Source organism: Dermacentor variabilis, unplaced genomic scaffold, assembly GCF_050947875.1.
Source record: "Dermacentor variabilis isolate Ectoservices unplaced genomic scaffold, ASM5094787v1 scaffold_15, whole genome shotgun sequence".
NCBI lineage: Eukaryota > Metazoa > Arthropoda > Arachnida > Ixodida > Ixodidae > Dermacentor > Dermacentor variabilis.
In genome coordinates, this window is record NW_027460313.1 from 7,905,306 (window position 1) to 7,925,708 (window position 20,403).

Sequence of the window (20,403 nt, forward strand, 5' to 3'; positions counted from 1 at the left end):
GTAACTCGTTGCCCTAATCCAACAACATTCATTTTAAGGTACTGCCATGCATTTAGGCTGCCAGGTTGAGTCACTGCCTGCTTCCAAATTAAACTTAATTCTGATAATCTGTATATACTACTCTATGTAGAAGGTAGTGCAATTTACCTTTCCTGCTTGTTCCTTTGTCCCCCCATCACCCACCATTGCTGGTCATTTTCATGAGAAGGGTTCTAGAATGGGACAATCGCCATCGTGTACCACTATATCAGCCCGTCACAGTGCAAGAGACAGAAAACAGTGCATGATATAAAGTGAGGGAGGCGGCAATAATGCAAAAAAAAATTCACTGTTCCTTAAAGATCAAAATTCCTAATACATTATAGTAGAACTTGTGGAAAGACTCAAGAGACGTACATGCACCGATAATGATAGTTTATTCAACAGTTGTTCCCACCAGTGCTCTCATAATATAGAACATGGCTGCTTCTGAATGTCAACAGCACAAAAATAACATACTATGTAAGCACTGCCCTGCCTCTATTATGACAAGGAGTCTGTTAAGAAAGCCTGCTAACGTAACACTAGCTCGAAAGGATACATTAGGTGTGCTGTCTGACAGCTACCACTCAGTGATAAAGTTATTCTGAAGATATAACAACATATCAGGGGGCAATAGGCCAAAAATTGATCATAGCATTGCCTGTGGTCTCTGCTAGCCCAGTGCTGCCCGCAAGGAAATCCTGCAGCCAGACTTACTAGAAGATTCCACATTCAACAAGTGCACATTTCAGTGCAAACGTTCCCTCGTAAGTACTATTAAAGGTGAGCAAAGCAAAAACAGACCCAGAACATCAACACACACACGTACTCACCAACCAAGATACACAGTGTTTTTCATAGCGATGTATTCAAACACAGCATTTCCAATGTGACTAGCACAGAAGATTGAAACCCTCCTGGTAATCTTAAGCCTTGTGGTAGAATGTTCACCCTGCAGAGCTAAATTTGCATATAAGGTGAAGTACAATTAAACCTGGCAACACTAACCCCTCAAAGGCCAACACACAGTAGACTTCCTTGAAGACAAACTGAAAGGGACCGTGAAAATTTGTCTTATCAGAAGTTCGTCTTATCATAATAATAATTGGCAAGAAGACCAGGTGCATCCAAATATCTTACTTCAAAACGGTAAATGAAGTAGACTTAAAACAGAGAAAAAAATAACACAAGAAACATTTATTTAGCTGAACTTAATAGAAAACTGCAAGTGGTACTCTTGCTAGGTTTCATGCAGTCTGTGATGGATGTTTGGTGCTACTGTGCAAATCAGCGAGCAGCCACAAACAATGTCATCTCCCCTAATGACCTTAAAAATCCTTTTATGCCTTCGTGCTGCTCGAAAGAGTTCACTAGGGAGTTAAAGCGGGCATCTGCGGCCTCAAAGGTCATCGGTACAGGCTTCCAGCTCACAGAATTATGAAGGAGTGCGCTGAACGCGCGGCAAAGCAACGCAACCTAGAGGAAAGTCTAGGTGACGTTGAGCGAAGTGGGGAAGGAGAAACGAGCCGAAGCGTCGCGGAGGAGGAAGGTATGCGGAGGCGCCCTGGGCTGAATTCCTTTCACAGTTGCTACAGGTTTCGTTTGCGATACGGATGTACTGAGTTCGTCTCGTGATAATATCGTCCTCGTGCGCCGTACGCTGTGTGTGCGCGTGATAGCGTGCGACAGTGAGCCGAAGATGGCGGCTCAATCTCACATGCGCAAAGGGGGAAACGGGGAAGCGCACCACCTTCCATCGCGCGCATGGCACCGGGGAGGGGAGGGAGGGGAGGCGCCGTACTTCGACCGCGCGCGGTCGCGCCGGCTTTATCTTGAACGCGATCTGCTTTGGGGGCACAGTCTAGGTGGGCCGATGGCTCATAGCTTTGCATGCACTGTGTTCTCACCGCTCAGTTTGCGCTGAAGCAATAGACAGCGCGAAGGTCATTTCACTCGCTGCTGCTGCCACGATTGCTCTTGCCAGCATTTCGACAGCGAGCGTCTGCAGTAATCGAATGTGATGTGTTCATGTTTGTCTGTGCACGCTGACACCACGCTTGTTAATTAGTAAGCGAATGTTTACAATGGGGCGTTCCACTCCAGCGGCTGTTGCGTATGGTGCGGTCGCGCGAGCCTTGTGTTGAATACGATCTGCAATGCTGACAGTCTAGGTGCACCGCGGGCCGATAGCTTCGTATGCATTATAGCAGCCGTACTATTGCACGTCACCCGTGTTCAAGAAGTGAATCGGCACTGTCTCTTTTTGTTTCCTCCTTTGTTTTCTTCTCTGTCCGTGAGCAACGTGCGTCGCAGGCCTCCGATGCATGCGCACCCGGGCATGGCACATCAAGGCACGGTAGCCTCCAGGATCGCTAGCAGTGGCGGTCACTTTGAATGTTCCTCTTAACCAATGTGCACATTTGAGGCGGTTCGTCTTAAGCGGATTTTTTTTTCGCACTGACTCTGTGGAAAACCAAACAAACGATCCCCTGTTGTTTGTCATGTGCGACAATTCGGCTTAACGGAGTTTGTCTTAACAAGACTTCACTACACTATCATGTTTGATACACAAAGTTCTATACATCAAAACACTGATTTAAGTGTAGGGAAAACACGGGGAAGGTGGGAGATGGAAATTCAAGACAATGAGCAAAACGAGAACAAGGTGAAAGCAGGAGCTGAAGTTTCAACAAGTGGACTTGTATTCTTCGAGGCCTTAAGTGTGCGAGACTTAACGCAAAGCTCATAGCACCATTTCTGATATACTGGAATGAAGCTTCAGTTGTGGATAGCTCCGAAAATTAGTACTAAATAATTATTAGTTAATTACAGCTTAACTCAAATAACACTGCATTGATTTCTTTTTTCTTTTTTTTCTCTCTCTCTCGTTTTGTTTTTGTATGAATGTACTATCTATGCCCAGAAATAAAGGTGAAAAAATTCTCAATTTTCTTGACATAGAATGGTGTTTGGGCTTGTGGGGCTAAATTCACAGGGGTGAATGACATGCTTGGTGCATCAATTTGATTCAAACACAATACTATACACAATACCCAAAGGATCCAAAGGATCAATAACAGTCATATTCTTTTAAACATCAGGTTTTTACACACAAGAGTACAAGTGGAAAATAAAAGTTGAGTGGTCAAATATGATGTGTACAGCACAATGCTGCTAAGCAGCTCGTTACCGTTATAATCGAAGCACAGCACAACGACTATGCCAGAACATACACTGTAATGTATTTGTAGCGAAATTTATTGCGACACCGAAATCGTCAGTGTACAGTCGAACCCACTTATGCCAATAGTGGTTTTAAACAACATATAGAAAATAACAATGAGCAGCCGTGGCATTGTTAACTTTCGTGTGTGTTCTATGCTAAAATAAACCACTCACTGCAATGTTCACATGCTGCATTAATGATTATAACAATTAAATCTGGCAACTGGGTACCTCTGTCGTGAGGGAAATGAATGGGAAATACAGGGAAAAAATGTGAGGCACCGCTCCCGCTTTGTGTGCCATGCGTGCCCACGCATTTTTGCTGCATCGTCAGCCCCATGAGCCTCTCTCCTGTCTCCCTTCCATGCTTTCAAAGCACGGGTCGACTGCGCTGACAACACCGATGGCTGACTCATGCACAGCATGGAGGTGGAGATGGCTGTCGCATTTTTCTTTTCTTTTCCCCAATTTCGTTTTTTTTTTTCCTCTCAGCATGGACACCAGATTTGCTTAATTGTTATAACCATCAATGGAACAGGGGAATATTCAAGGTGCCACAGCTGCTCACTGTTACATTCAAGTATTGGTAATTGTTATAAGTGGGTTCAACTACGTCATTTTGTATAACTAAAATGTTTTGATGTCTGCACTCTTTTCGTTTTTTTTTTTTTTTTGTGCAACCCGGCCATAGCAATTATAGATTATAACAATGGAACTTTCTTGGCACTTCAATATTGTAATACAAGGTGAACAAGGGATCCGTAGGGATCCCGAAACGTTATTTTATTTCTATATTGACCTTGGTCACTGACCTGCTTTTTTAACAATGCTTTTACCTGACCAGACGGTATTCCGTCGAACTCTTGACTACATTGTCATAAGTGCGTTCCACTGTATTCCTAAAATACGATACCTTCACTGACACCAGTTTAGCAGCCATGAGTTGTTCAGAGCCAAAGATAAATTAGCATACAAGGGCCATCTGAAAGCGATGTCAAAAACAAATTACAGGATATTTCAGCTAAAAAATCACAAATGATGGAAAACATTACAAAAAGAAAGCATTCTTTGTCCTGCACTAAAGCAAGAATCCAAAGCACCTGCAACTTGCCAATGCACAACACAAGCACCTTTTGCAATCCTTTTACAGCTGGTAAAATGTTTCAGGAAAAGGCTGCATATCTCAGCCTCACAATATAGATGAATGCCAATAGTAAGTGCACATCAATGACAGCATAAACAAGGCAGAGTTCTCAATATTTGTCATGTATATCTGTTTTATGAGCACAGCAAGCCACAATAATTTACCTGAGAAGGCCATGACCTCTTAATGTGCAGAGTTAAAAAGCACCGTTCTTTCTACAGTTACAACCAAAATGCAAAACAGTGTATGCTTTCATGAGCCCATGAGTGATCATGCACACAAAGACAGCCACTGTTGCACGGGGGAGACGTGGGTCGAAAGGCAGCACCTTCCTCCAGAAAAATAACAAGTTTAATTATCTGGCAACAAAACTATGTCCAGGTATTCTACATATACACACACAAAAAATTACCATAGGAGTGAAGTACAGTTTGTAGGTCATAGCACGACAATATGTGCAGAAGGCTTGTCAATTAGTCAACACAAAAAGCAAATTTTATTTTCATGCGCTAAACAAAATATATAAAAGTTACGTAAAAACACGTGACAGTTTCGGAAAGGTCAAACATAACTATTTCATGGCCTCAAGTGTCGCAAACCTACATGTAATAATACAACTAAATTTTGAAGGCGCATCTCCCCTTAACCCTGTTGTGATTGTAAGGCCTGCTTACTAAATACTGTTTCATTCATATAAGTTCCAACGCAGCTAATGGCAACAAGTGATGTTAGGCAAAAACTAACATGGCGCAAGGTTAACTCGGTGGGATGTAACGCGTGCTATAGCAGGCGTCAATGTAAGCATGCGCCAGCTCTTCGATCACAGAACGATCAGGAATGCTTTGAGCCATGCCGTAGATTGCAGCCTGCAATGAGATAAAAAGCAAATCATCAGGTCAAGAACGAACATGTAAAATAAACATTTCTCATATATATATGAATGTGCTCCTAATTTTCATCTAGCATAAAATGGGAATTTTGTTTCTAATATTTATGCTATGGTGGAAGAATATTAGAGGTGTATGAACTGACCTCTAAGCGAGAGAGAATACTCATTAATGTTGTGTGCTTTCTGCAACAGATAGTGCGGGAGAGTGGGGGCCGTCCGAAGGGGTCCCACTGGCTTGGTGTACTATATGTGCTTTAGGAAAGTTTGCGGAAGTACAATAAGTAATAAAAGATGTTCCGAAGCTTTATTTCGTGCATTTTCTCTCTTTCCGAGCACCGGTTATGAACTGTTCATGCTGAGAAAAACATCGAATCAAATGATGATGTGTATAAAGGGGCATCAAAAGAACATATAGGCATCCAGGCTGCTGCTCTACTCGGCGGTTTGTAATCAGTTAAATTACTTCCTGGTGTAATAACGACAACTGCGAAATGAAACTAGAAACATAAATTCAGAGAAGCCAGACATTTACAGTCAACAAATGACAATTCAGACTCCACAGGGAACGTAAATAAGTCCGAACTATCGAATGTCCGGAAAAAACGAATGTATCCAAAAAAAGATCATTTTATTTACATTTTATAGCCCCTGTGCAAGGAATAAGTGGACAATTCATTGCTGCTTGCACTTCCGCTTATGTGCAACCAAGTACGCCTGTATTTCTACCAGTTTTGTGCTGTCGCTGTATGCCTATGCAAGGACTGCAAAAGCTCGAGTCCGCATGTGAAGGCTCCGGAGCACATGGCACATCATCATCCGAGTTAGAGTCACTGTTTGACAGTGGGAGAACTTTCTCAATTATTTCATCATCATTCTGTTCGGCACACGACTACACCGCGCTGTCGACCCCTGCAAAGTCTTCAACTGTAACGGCGGCAGAAATCAGCACACCGCAGCCTAGCAGGTCATCAATGATGTCCGGATTTGAGCACGTTGTGGTAGGTGGCATGTTCAGGCTCTTTAGTTGTGGAGTCATTCGGACTGTGACTCAATACTCATTCCGAGTCCATCTGCGAGGGCACCATTGGTGCCATTTGGCGCGGACTTTCGATAAGTTCATGAGAAAGACTTCTTCGAGCCAGCAGAGCACTGTCTGGAATGTGAACTAAACAAACAAGCACAGAATAATGGAACGCTGTCCGAAAGGCGAACTTGACAAACAGAATGGGGAGAGCATGCTATGCGCGGTGTTGCCGGAATAGGATATGATGATGGCGATGTTGATGCAACCTCTAATTCAGGCAATGCCTCCAAGATTGGCATTTGCAGTTAAATCTCTGAGGGGTAATGCTGTGACCAAGGCAAGGCCTCAGGGATTACTGTCAAAAGTGTAATCTCTGAGGCCATACTTGATGTATCTCAGCAAGGTTGCCTGAGGAGATAATGACGGCAGAGTTGGTGTGTGCTACAGCCACAGAGAGATAGTCCGGATAACCGAATGTAGAGCTTGAGGCTGCCGGAAATATCAGTCGTCTTTACACATTAAGTCTATGAGGGCCATTGGCGGTGCCACGAAGCTGTCCGAATTACTGAGCATGCCCAGATTATCGGTGTCTGATTTATCAGTCGATAAGTGTATGTTAGACCCTTAGTCACAAACAGTGCTGGGGAATTGCAGAAAGACACATCCTTAGTTTCTTTCATATAGTGCATCATGCAGATGCCACATGAGCTCAGTCTGTAGGGTGATATTGTGCTGCTGCAAGACAAAGCTCCTTCAAAGAATAGGTGGCACGCTTCCTTTCCCGTTCATTCCTCAATGTGTAGGTCCTTTCTGTTCTCGTTCTCCTCCCACCGCGCGTTTGCCCCACGGACCATTTGAAGCATACTCTTGGTTCGTTGTACATTCAATGTCAAATTTTTCGCACTCCCTAGGGGCCGCGAAAACATGCGAAAAACAGGGCATTTCGAAAAAGGGAGGAAGACAAAAAATTGAATTCATGTTTTTTTACTGATCTTGAGGGCTCAAAATTGCCACGGACACATTCGAAAAAGTTCTGAAGGACTGCCAGTACACTTATTAGGCATATTGGTAAACGTACTGTGACAGGAGATGGCGGCTGCACGCGTGTATAATTAAGGAATACGTACTGTATCCCGTGACAATTGCCCCATCCCACGCTTGTTATGCTTCACCGCGTAACTGTTCTGTAGTGAGGAAAAGCTGACCTTCGGGATTCGGCAGCATGCAACGTGCCGTGCTTTCCGAGCTCCGAGGCCAATCGCCAGTAGCAGAAAGGCGGAGTCGGTGCCATTGCTGACAGCGGCGAATCCTTTCAATAGAAAACACGGCTCCAAACGGCAAGAAACTTAATAGCGAACGTCGAAGCAGCTACGACTGACGTTTCTGCGGTGATGGCTACGGCTGCCCGCGGATCTGCGTGACAGCGCCGGTTCGAGGCGGCGACATACTCCAAATCGAAGGTGGCGGCTTTGACTAATGCCGTTTCGGACCTGCGGTCACGGCAAAAGGTCCGGACAGTCGGACAGCGAAAGGTTCTTGAGTCCGAAATTTCAGACGTTCTTATACGTTGACCCTATGGTATACGTGGTGGTGCCGTGAAGCCGTCGGACGTCCGGAAGTCGGTCGTTGACTGTACAATGGCAACTCCTCCAGCCGTCGGCACGGCGTCAACGACGATTCGTTGCGATTCCTCTCTGTTTTACTCGAGCCAGCTAGCGTTATCGCGACCTTTGTTCCCTTTCGATAAAAGTACAGCAAATTTTCCCTGATATAAGCAAAAATTCCCTGAGTTTTCCCTGAGTATTTCTAGATTATTCAAAAGCCCTGAGAATTCCCGGTTTTCCCGGTCGGTAGACACCCTGAGTATTACACCCATAGCCTATCCTGCATTGTTGCGTAGTTCTGAATACCATCATGCTGGGAAACCCACACTCGTTGTTGTATGAGGCATTGGCTCAAATGTCTCCTTTAGCTATGAATAATTAAGTGCCTTCATCAACCAAGTTGTGAATTTTCAATTTTGCTAGCCACCTTCTCATCCAACTTTTAAAATAATGCATGCAGGTTACTCACGCAGTTTCTAGGGGGGTGAGCCTGTCGTTACGAAGTTGTGCCCACATAGCAAAGAAATTAGCCCACTCAGACATTTTTCTTATACCTGCCAGAGAGTTTATTAGTGATAATGGAAGTAGTATCAATAGTCTTGGAAATTAACAAATGAACTTATGTAATTTGATGCATTGACCTAAAAACTCATTCATGTGATTGTTTTGGGGGCACCTTCAGTGTACAGGTGTTTACTGAACAGAGATCACATGAGTGCCTGCAGATGCACCCAGCATGCGCACACTACTAGGAGAGCTGTAGAACATGTACAACAGAACATTTTATTGGAGCGGTAAAACAAAAAAAATATCTTAACACATAACAGTATACTAGATGTTGCAGCACTGTCCATTCATTGCACAAAACTTGGTGCTCAAAGTTTTTTTCGCAATCATAGTCTGTCCGCTGAAGGAATCTAGCCTTCCTCAGGATTGCACGCACTGTTCAGACGATCGTTTTTTGGCATAAAAAAAAACAGCAAGAACTTTTCCTTGGCAGACTTGTACCCTACGTTCCTCTTCCGGTGCCAGCAAACCTCACGGGTCATCGCACGTCGCCATTCACAGCTATTGCCGCCCTATGGTGATAAGCAGCGCCCGTGCATGTGTGGCATACTGCTGGAACTTGCAAATGTACTGCAAGCTTTTAATAGGCAATAACCCAAACATGCTGTTATTCCCTGCTGCAGGCAGCGCGAAGTGAGCGTCATGCTTCGCTCTGGTGGCCTAGTGTTCAGGCGTCACCCACCAGCTCGATTTCCTTTAGCTTTCTCGTTGCAGTCTTAAAACATTACACAATCGAAAAACTACACCACAAGGCTCGGGCAGCTCGGTCCCCACCAGCTCAACGCAGGTCAACGTTTCGTGCTGCAACACTTTGCACTGCGCAGATGTCATGTGCAGTCAAGTCAGCAAAATTGCGCAGTGACTTTAGATTGCACATTTTCCCAATTAGTACGTTTTCTCTCGCATCTTTTTCAAAAACGTACGAACAAGGTTCTACTGTACAGTTCACAATGCTGATGCTGTTTATCCATTGAACACAATTTATAGAATGTCTTTGCCTACCGGCCCTATCGCTGGCTTTAGTGGAGCCGTCAGTGGACAACGCGCCGTCGTGAAGTGTTCTGTCACTCGCAGGGGGATAATTTTATCGACAGTGTTCGCGTAAAGCGAAGCAGTGTTGTGCAGAGCTGTTTATATTGCGTTTCTTGACGTGGATATGAACTCAAGCTGTGGAGCTGGATGTGGGCGGAGCTTACGCGCCGCTCAATCTTTCGGATGCACGCCATGTGCACATTGCACATGTGCACGCACCGTGTGTCCCCTAATTTTTCCAACCCACGTTCACCTATACCCTCATCGTGGGCTTGTGGAGAAATTTTGAAAATGTGTTTGTATGCAATAGAAAAAGTTTCACAGCAGGACCTTCCTGTTGGCCTAGTCTATGTTCGTCTTGAAAGATTTGGTACAAAAAAAGACGGACACACAAGATGAGACAAACAAGGGACATATTCTGGGAAGATCACTTTCAGCGATACTATCTCCTCAACCATCAGGTGCACGCTGATTGGCTGACTGGACAAAACCGTATGAGCTGATCGGCTGGTTGAGCACTACATCAGATAAAGGTGATAGTACCGCAGTAAGTGATTGTCCGAGAATACATCCCCAGGAGGCTCTTGTCCTGTTAATACAGTCCCACATGTCTTTTCTTTTGAGCCAGATCTTTCATCACCACCAACAACAAAAAGAAAGCTCCACCAGACTCATTATCTCACCTTTCCAGTGCTTGGCAAGTGAGGGGCACGCATGATATCAGCTGTGCACTCGCGGACATCACGAACGAACCGGTCGGCCACCTTCTCTGCCACGTGCAGCAGCGTGACGCACAGGTGGAAGCCTGATGGGTACTGCAGTGGGTTCAAGTTCCAACCACGCTGTGTCAGCTTGTCCATCAACTGGAAAATGTCAAACTTCTCCGAGCCAACGGCCACCACACTTACGTCGGGTGAGCCGAGCACCTGGATGCCGGGTACTGCACGCAGCCTGTACAAAGGCAAACCAATCAATCAATCAGTATTCATGGCTGCCTCAATCAGGCATAATACAAAGGAACAATGTATCCAGTAAGCAGCTAGGTATGTGCACCAGCATGGAAAAAAATATCTGCAGATTTCATTGATTCCTCTCACTCCGAACTAATTTACTACACCATCTCCAGGCTCTCACAATGGACACTGATGTTGATGTTGAAGAACGTTTTTCTGTGGCACACATCACCTTCATCCATTACAGTCAAATACATGTACAAACACCAAAGCTCTCAGTCTGCATGGAGTACAAAACCCTGCAAAAATTGTGAAGCGCAAATATTGAAATAATGCATGATAGCTCACTGTTTAGGTTGTTCAGCTCCCAATGGCATATTGCCACAAGGAATTAGTTTAACCATCAGTGGTGGCAGTGGGCAAAGTTTAGTTTTTCTTTGCCATATAGTGAAGGTGAAGTGGAGGATGACAAGATGGCAATGATAACAGTGGAGACATGACAATGGCATAGCGGAAAGAACTGAAGGACACAGCAAACCCAGTTTCAGGCCTTCAGCTGCTGTTGCAGTAAAAGCCTGGTTGGTTAACTGACATGTGCATGTAGACTGAGAAATAAGGTAAAGGTATGCAAGGCAAGCGAGAAGTCATTAACTATACTGTCAACCAAAGGCTTCACATTTATTGAATTTGTTCATCTGCTCAGAGAATGGGGCCTGTACTGACGAAACTTCTCTTAAGTAAGGTTTGGAATTGAGACATGACAATGGTTATACGCCATCACACTCATCGTATCCTGAGTGGCATGCAGCCAAACATTTGTCAACGAGAAAATGCTCAAACTACAAGCCCAGGTCCCTAAGCAGGAACTGAAATATCAATGGAGAATACATCTATTACTTCCTCCCTCTCTTGCTTATGCATGAACTTTTGAATGTGTAATGAGATTCAATTACAAAGGCAATAAACATTGCCGATCAGCCTACCAACAGTGAACAGCACGAGCTCTCTCGCAATCACAGCATAGGTCGTCGTCTTCGAGTTATCACTGCAAACACTAGGCACATATGCTTCATTACATTGGACCTGGGTGTGAAACAGAGCCATCCCCGTGACTCATGAAGCAGACAAGATGAGGGGGTCGTAATATGGCTTCAGGTGACTGACATGAACTGTCTTGCGACCCCGACAAAGGAGATCGGTTATGGTGTGACGGGCTTAACGATATAGTGCACAGGCGAGGTGCTGTCGATGATATGGTACGCACTGGCATACTGCACAAGTAGTTTACAAGCCCAGGGGTGCGAGACGGTATCCAAAGCCAAACAAAAACCGACAAGAAAGGCAGGCATGGCCTAATGACTCTCATGCCGTGTCTTCTGATGCCCCGGATCAGTGCTGGTCAGTGAACAAGCCAGCTGGCACTGATCCTCAGCTTAGCAGGTTACTTCTGAAATTGTAGTGCACTCAGAGGTGTCAGGTCGGTAGGGCAGGTTAGTATCCAGTAGACACGAAGGCTCACATCTGCACAAGAGACGAAAAAGGTGAAAAACTGGTGGTCGCTTGCATTGCGGTATTGTATGTGAACATAACAAATGGGAGTACGGTGTCCGAATTGGTGTGGTCGGACGAGATGTACATCCTCAACATGTCACTGAGTGTACAGTTGAACCGCTCCATAAGACCATTCATTTGTAGATGGTACACGGTTGATTTCCGATGAATGATGTTGCACACGTGAAGGAAGGATGTATTACTTCTGACAAGAAGACACAACTCCTAGTGCTGAGTAGTTCTCGAGGAGCACCGTAGTGAAGAAGGAAGTTATGGAGAATGAACTTAGCAATGTCGCGCGCTGTCGCTGCAGGAAGGGCTACGGTCACGACTTACTGAGTCAGGTGATCGACGCCTATAACAATCCAGCGGTTTCCACCGCCATATAGGTTGATGCAGGCATGGTAGCGGCTGTAGTGCACCAGTAGGGTGCTGAGAAGGGGCTGTGCTTTGTTGATAGGCAGTGCAAGATTGAACGTAGTGCTGGACCAACCGGTACATTCCATGCTAGTAATACCATGGACAAGGCCTTGTGTAGGTTTTGCAGGTGCTGGCGTGGCCACTTTGAGGATCAGCATGCACATATGCGCACATAACAGAGCACATATGACGAGGGATACAAAGAGGAACAAAAATTTGGAGGACGCTTAAGCTTCACCTTTAAGAGAGGAATGCGATAGCATTCAAAGATCCATGACTGCTTCTCACGCTTCCTGGCAACTGCAGCTTATGTAACCACAATGTTTACCGGGAAACACTGGCAGCGAACGCTACGCACGAAGGCAAGCTTTTTGGTAGAAATGCAGCCTCTTGCATAGGCTGCGATGCAACAGAGGCGAGCGTCATCTGGAGGTGGTGCAAAGAACCAGGCACACTGCTTTATGGCCTTTGAGACTTGCGCACGCCGGCACACACAAATCTCGGAGGCCATGGCCACTCTATGAATGGTAGAAACGCTAGAAAATGGGTTTGTGTTTTGAGTTTCCACGTAACAGAACTGTTTTCTCATATATTCAAATTACAATCCGACGCTATCATGTTGGTAGGTTGTGTGCAAGTCGTACTTTACGATTTTTCTGATGCAGTTTACCTTGAGAAGTTCAATTAGTTCAGTAACTTCCTTGCACTACATGGAGGGCCTGCATGGTTGGGTATGCATGGTTCGAAATGATTTTTGTCAAAACTACAGTCCACAATGGACGTGGGATGCTGCCGCCAGATTTTCTGAGACAAGGGGCCCTTAACACTCTCACATTAATACAAAGAGGAAAAGGTTATATAATTTGAATACATGGAACAGAAAAGTAGCACACTGCCTGAAGTGGCATTCATTCTACCACTTTGAGAGCTCAAAACCAGGGTGTTCAACCGAAAAGTGTTTGAGCTCGGTTTGCTTCAAGTTCAGCTCCAAAGCAAAAATATAAAGGTTAGAACCGTCTTGAACCGGTTCACACAGGTTCATAACAGTTAGGAATTACTGAAAATGAAAAGCTTTAGAAAACAATGTTTTGCAGCCTCACCTGCAAGTTTGTTTGAGCGAAAGAGTTTATTTCTACACTTACGTGACATGGGCCAACGTATATTTGGTGGGTTCAATATTATGTAAGAAATTGAATACATGGTGACCAGTGACGTGGCCAGAAATTTCGTTCGGGGGGGGGGGGGGGCTCACATTGCAGCTCAGCCTCATCCTTATAGAATTTGCCGAGGAATCAAATACATGAATAATAACTGTTTTACCATTGCCAAAAATGCTGCAAACGAATCCTTGAACACTATGCACTTGCAAGATAAGTAAAATATGTATTTTTTCATAAAATAATATATTTGTATGTCCCAAAAATTGTGCCAAAAATAACTGACATCAATGCTTCCACGTTTTTCTTTTGGCATATTTAATAAGAAAAGAAAATATCACACAATCTTTAGAACTATATCAGTTCGAAACCAGCAATGTAGTGCATGCCACTGATATGAAAAACGTAAAGACCAGGAAATGAACAAGTTGAGGATAAATATTCCAATTAAACTTTGTCATTCAAGAACGTTATTTAGACTTTTGTACATATGCAACGGCCAGGGGAAAATCTCAATGGAGCTGTCCTTCGTTCCAATGTATGGCGCAGGAGAAGCTGTCACTGGTTGTGTATTGTAATTGCACCGAAATTATAGTCGCAACAGAGAGCACATATAAGAATCAGGACTTCTGCTAAATATACATTTGAAATGCGAAGATACAATGGAATATACAAATGCGAAGATACAGCTTTATAAAGGGCAAAAATTGACACTGGAAACAAAGTTCACTGCACTGCAAACCACACAACAAGATGTTTAAATACACGTATAAGTCTCTAATAAATCTATGTATATAAGCAACAGTTACTGCGTATAATGCATCAAACAAGGCAAATAAACATGTTGTGATATCACAGATCACAAAGTAACAAAATCGAACTTTCACCATGCAACAATTCGCTGCGCTGCAACAATGACTTTTTTTTTTCTTTCGTGGGGTGGGGGCACAAAAACGATAAAACGCAAAGGAAATCATATTGGCCACAACCGAATGCTTACTTTGGGCACTTAATGAGGCTACCAAAGGAATATCGAAGAAAACTTGAGACACTTGGTCCACAGAGAAACATACACATACTGCTCAGCATCCTACACCGGCAAGACAAAAGACTTTCTGGAGAGGTTGCAACCACATCCAAGTGAAGATGGTGCCCTCAAGCAAACACATAGCAATCCGTAGAGTCCCCACAGTGATGGTGGTGAGCGGCCATTGCTTCATTTTGTCGTCTGCTAGACAGAAAGTGTCCAAAACTCTGCCAGGCCAAAATCTACTCGGCCAAGAAAAACAAATGTGCACCGAAGTGCGCCGCGGTGGTCAGGACAACACGAGAAAAACACAAGCACTCTGGCTGGCTCTGGCAGCCCGTGGGTAGCGAGAACAAGAAAATTGAAGCACCCTCAATGTGTTCTCGCAAATAAAAGTCAAAGTAGAAAAAATAAATAATAACCCAGTTACCTTTGCTGGCTTTATTGTCTTGACATGGATGCTTTGGTGCAGGTGAAAAGAATTTTGATATTCTTTTCTGCGACATGACGGCACAAATAAACCACCACAATGCTTCGTCTCATCGGAGCTCACTGCATGCTTTGTCAACTTGTGTGATAGTGTGTTGATTTGGCTTGTCTTGTTGTATGGTCTGACGTACGACTTTAGAAAAATCAATGCACCTTTGAAATCAAATGTTTATCAGAACATTTTGATGACTCTACCACCGTGGGTGATCACAGCAGATTTAAATGCCTACCACTATCTCTGGGGAAGCTCCAAGATTAACTCAAGGGGCAGAAGATAGGTCTCCATTGCCTCTGAACGAGAACTTTGTTTGTTAAATGATGGAAGCCCCACCTGTCTGCAAGGAACAGCATATAGTAGCTGCCTCGGCCTTAGCTTTGTTTCGAGCTCCTTTAACAGAAGGGTTCAATGGTTCTCGGACTTGGAAACACGGGGAAGTGACCACATCCCCACTTATCTCATGATTGAGGGGCTGACTAGCTCCAAGTTCGCCGGAGCTGTCTAATGCATCGACTGGCCGAAATTTAAATCAATCATGAAAGACTGCTGTTGAGACGACACACCATCTAGCCTAGGGTACACAATAAAAGGTGCCTTACAGGTTGCCACACATTCGATTTTGAAAAGCTCCGCACACACTGAATTCAACATCGAGTTAGAGAAACTTCGGGCAATTCGCCGCCATGCGGAACGAAGATATAGGTGCACAAAGTCCATTCGTGATTTGAGATTGGCCAAGCACACACAGAAAAAAATACAGCGTCGTAGGAACAAGCTGGCTTCACCACGATGGATGTATTTCTGCGAGTCTCTGGATCCCCAAAAGCCTTTGTTTCTTATATGAAGAACTGTTCATGGCCTCCGTGCAACCCTTGGACAGCGCCACCCATTTAATTCCCTGGCTCTTTACCTACAATCGTAGGTTGGCAGTGTGGGAGAATACTCACTCACACTCACTCACCATAATTTTTCGAGGCCCCACACTCACTCACACTCATGCTCACCTCCACTGACACAGGCGTCCACTCACGCTCGCACTCACCTCCACTCACACTCACTGGCACTCACTCGCACTAGCACTCACCTCCGCTCACACTCACTGGCACTTACCACCGCTCACATTCACTGGCATTAACTTGCACTCACACTCACCTGCACTCACACTCACCTGCACTCACACTCACTCACACTTACACTCGCACTCACCTCCGCACACACTCACTGGCACTCACTCACACTCGCACTCACCTCCGCTCACGCTCACTCGCACTCAAACTCACCTCCACTCACACTCACTGGCACTCACTCGCACCCGCACTCACGCCTTTGAAATGAGTGCAGTGAGTGTGAATGAGTGCACTCATGAGTGAGTGCACCGACCTATGCCTAAAATGCAAAGAGATTGAAGTCGCAGAATCCTTCTGTAGAAGGATTGCCGGTGAAGCGAGTTCCACTAGAACGCAGGCTCCCGGCCATTCACCCTTTTTATGTGATCCCCGTATGGAGTGCCCTTTTTCTCTGGACGAACTAGAGGCTGTGTTTGCTTTATGCAGGCGTTCCTCAGCACCAAGACCAGATGGCATTACATACCGCACTCTGTGTAACCCTGGTGATCGGGCTCGAGAGGCACTCCTGCTCCTGTACGTGGCAGACTGGCATGGTTCCCCAGGAATGGAAGACAAGTCGCCTGATTCCACTTCTCAAAGCTGGAAAGTCGCCTTTGGACATTGCGTCATACCGTCTGATGGCGCTTGCTATTTCTGTAGGAAAAGTAATGGAATGGATGGTTCTAATGCACCTGGAGTGGTACCTGGAATGTACTTTGAATTCCAGAAGACCTGTAAACGCTTGTCTGCTGCCTTGGTTCTAGACATTAAAGGGGCTTATGATAATGTTAACCATGAAGCCATCCTTACAGCGTTGGAAGCAATAGGACTTGGTGGCAAGATACATCTCTGGGTTCGTAGCTACCTACAGATTCGATCATTTTTCGTGCTCACCAGGGATGGACCGACACTCCGGTATTATGGTAGCCGCGGAGTCCCTCAGGGCGGAGTACTAAACCCAACGCTTTTTGTTCTAGCCCTTATTGGGCTAGTCGAGGACCTGTGAAGCACCGTACGACTCTCTATCTTCACCGACGACATCTGTATCTGGACGTCGGGGGTGACACAGCTTCAGCTTCGCATTCGGCTTCAGAAAGCAGCCTCATCAACCTCATGCTACCTTCGTAAACAAGGTCTGGAGGTGACGCGGGAAAAGTGCGCAGTGGTGGCGTTTACCCGGAAGCCAATGTCTGCATATGCCATATCAATCAACGGACAAGTGATATCATTCAGGAGAAGCCACAGGTTCTTGTGTGTTGTGATTGATAGAGACTGGTCCTGAATTGCTCATGTGAATCATGTGAAAAAGCAATTTATTGCTATATGTCATCTGTTCAGGTTCCTTGCAGGAAAGAACTGGGGGGTGTGCACACAATCCATGTTACAACTGTACAGGCTGTTGTTTGTTGGGTTCCTCCGGTACAGCCTACCTGTTATATCCAACACCTGCAAAATCAATTTGCGTACAGTTCAGAGCATTCAAGCCCAAGCTCTGAGGATATGCCTTGGATTACCACGCAGTGCATTAACGGCTGAAACTATTGCCATAGCTCAAGATTATTCAATCACGACGCATATGGCCATCAAGACAATGCGTGCACATGTCAGGCACATTGCCTGGACCCCTTGCCACCACCTTGCCGCACTCACCGTGGAAAGACCCCGCACGTCATTTAGCACAACTGTCAGTGCATATCGTCCCTCACTTACATCGGGGTACACACCTGCGGCCAAGTCGGTGTCTCCTCTATGGTGTTTGTGCCATCCTGAAGTGTACCTCAGAATTCCAGGACTTCACAAAAAGGCAGATCTACCACCGCTTCAACTAAAACAATTGAGCTTACTCCTGTTGTAAGAGAAATACAGTAGCCACGTACACATCTATACTGACGGATCGACCACATCGACAAATTCTGGGGTACTGTGTTTATACCGACAAGAGGAATAACACTGCAATTTAAGACGTCACATGTCACGACGTCCACGGCTGAAGAACTCGCGGCTCTGTGCAGTGTACTTCAATTTATTGACACAGAAAGTCCTGGTACATGGGCCGTGTTTTCCGACTCGAGACCGGCTTTACACAGCATGCAGCCAATTCTCACACGTGGAGCTCCCAAACAGCTAACATACGAAATCGTCAAACTTCACGATGTCAAATAGAAAGGCCACAAAATTATTTTCCAGTAGCTACCTGGCCATTGCGGGATCAGCAGAAATGATAAGGCAGACAAAGCTACCCGAGAGTCACATCAGGAACAACACAGAGTTCCCATTCTTCTTTCCAGGACAGACACTGCGAGGCAGCTTTGTCACCTGACACGCAAGCTCTCTTTAACAGAGTAGTACACCCCAAACATAAGGCGCACAAGGTTGTACGAACTGAACCCTTCACTCCAACTCCGCCCTCCACCCGGGTTTCACTGACGTGAGCATCACTTCAATACCGGCTGTGGTTGGGAGTGGCTTTAACAAAGGCGTACACTATTTTGATTGAAATGACCAACAGTGCTGCATGCGACGTCTGCAGCATGGAAGAGAACATCAAACATTTATTGTGCCATTGTCATCGATTTCAGTCGGGAAGACAAGCATTATCTATCGTATTGCGCAACAAATGGACGATCGGCCGTTGTCTGCGCAGGTGATACTTAAGACCGTCCCCATCGCTCGTCGGCCCACAAAGCCATGAAGGCACTTTAGTCTTTCTTGGGGGCGACTGGCCTATGTGAACGCCTTTGACTCACTCAGGCCCTCCGCATGCATGCGAGAGCTCACCGCGGCCTTCCTCCTATTTCCCTCCCTCTCTCTCTTATCTTTCTATTCCTTTTTTCCCATCCCCCAGAGTAGGGTAGCCAACCAGACACATTCCTGGTTAGCATCTCTGCCTTCTCTCTTTATTTCCTCCTCCTCTTCGTCCTAAACCCACAAAGTTCTGGAATTGAAAATCTAAAGCACGACTTTGGAAACGTCAATGCACCTTTCCCATCAAAAGTTTGAGAACTTTATACCCATAATGTCTCGGAATTGAAATCCATGTGCTCCGGCATCTCGTGGCCTACGTGAGATTCCGCGCCGAGCCTGCTCGCCATCAAAACACCTTTGAAACTTTCTGCAGAGATGGGTCTCCTTGCGTTATGAGACTCTAGCTGCATGGGCGTTGCCACGAAATCCAGCCAGAGTTCGCGATGTTCACGCCAAAATGTATTTTCGAGTGTGAAAAAGACATTCTAGAAAAAATCCAGAATGATTTCCGGCACCGGTTTTGGTCGACTGTGCATGACAGCACGAAAAAATTTCAGGGGGGGGGGGGGGGGGGGCTGAAGCCCCATAAGCTCCCCCCTTCCCCCTGGCTATGCCCCTGACTGTAACACAAGGCATGCAAGCATACTGTAATTTGTTTTGCAAAAGCTCACAGCACCCAATGCGTTGAAAACACATTTGATTCCATTATGTTGCACCTGTAAGCTGCCTTACACATGCATGCACATTCATTGAAGTTGAAGGACCAGTGAGGGACTAATGTACATATTAACATTTAGCAACGACACAGACCTGTGTGACAGGTGTTGCCCTTACAAAGGGTTTTCAGTTGTGTACAGCCTGCAATCAAGTTCTTATGACATACTCATGCATGTTCCATTTCAAAGGGCTGAAATTTAGACTCTGTCACGTGTTGGTTTGCGAAAATGTTTTAATTAACACACCTGTCATGTTATGTACTTTTGTGCCAATTTGTAGTTCATCCGAAAATCGTATGAGAATCGTTCACCCGAAACGCATCACCCGAAAATCACATTTTCCAAAGCAAGCGCCAGAATGCATGAAAAATAGGTGTACTCGGCGACAAAATCAAAAGCAAAGCTTCGTGTGACGTCAAGTGATACTGCTCCGCATAATGCATTATACAGAGCAGCGTCGCTCGAATCCGTGCAAAATGCAGCCAATGCACTTTTATTCAGCAACATTGGAATAGCTCGTCAGTTTGCGCTGAACTTTCTTGTTTTTAATGTCCGTAAAGAAGTTCTTCTGGAAGTTAAAAAAAAATCCGCACGACGTTTCCTCACTCAACTGAACACTGGCGCACTGCAAGTCGGTGTGGCTGCACTACCACAGCAGCGTTTTACCACTGACAATGCGCCGCATGCGTTTCTCCTCCAGTGTTGCTGGGGCTTAAGACGTTGTTCGTGGGTCAT

At 45.3% G+C, this 20,403-nt stretch overlaps 1 protein-coding gene across 4 annotated transcripts in view; it reads right to left on the minus strand.

Moving 5' to 3' along the window:
* Window positions 1-397: 397 nt before the first annotated feature.
* Sply (Sphingosine-1-phosphate lyase) overlaps window positions 398-20,403 on the minus strand; it is a 114,138-nt gene continuing 94,132 nt past the window's right edge. For 2 of the 4 annotated variants that reach the window (XM_075678093.1, XM_075678092.1), the window contains 3 exons: window positions 10,415-10,457; window positions 10,190-10,321; window positions 398-5,256 (listed from right to left, as the gene is read on the minus strand). In XM_075678093.1, coding sequence (XP_075534208.1) covers window positions 5,211-5,256; window positions 10,190-10,321; window positions 10,415-10,457 — 221 coding nt within the window. In that variant the 3' untranslated portion in view covers window positions 398-5,210. Of the gene's footprint in view, window positions 5,257-10,189; window positions 10,458-20,403 lie in introns of all 4 variants that reach the window. The other 2 variants (XR_012825333.1, XM_075678091.1) reach the window with 2 other exon arrangements.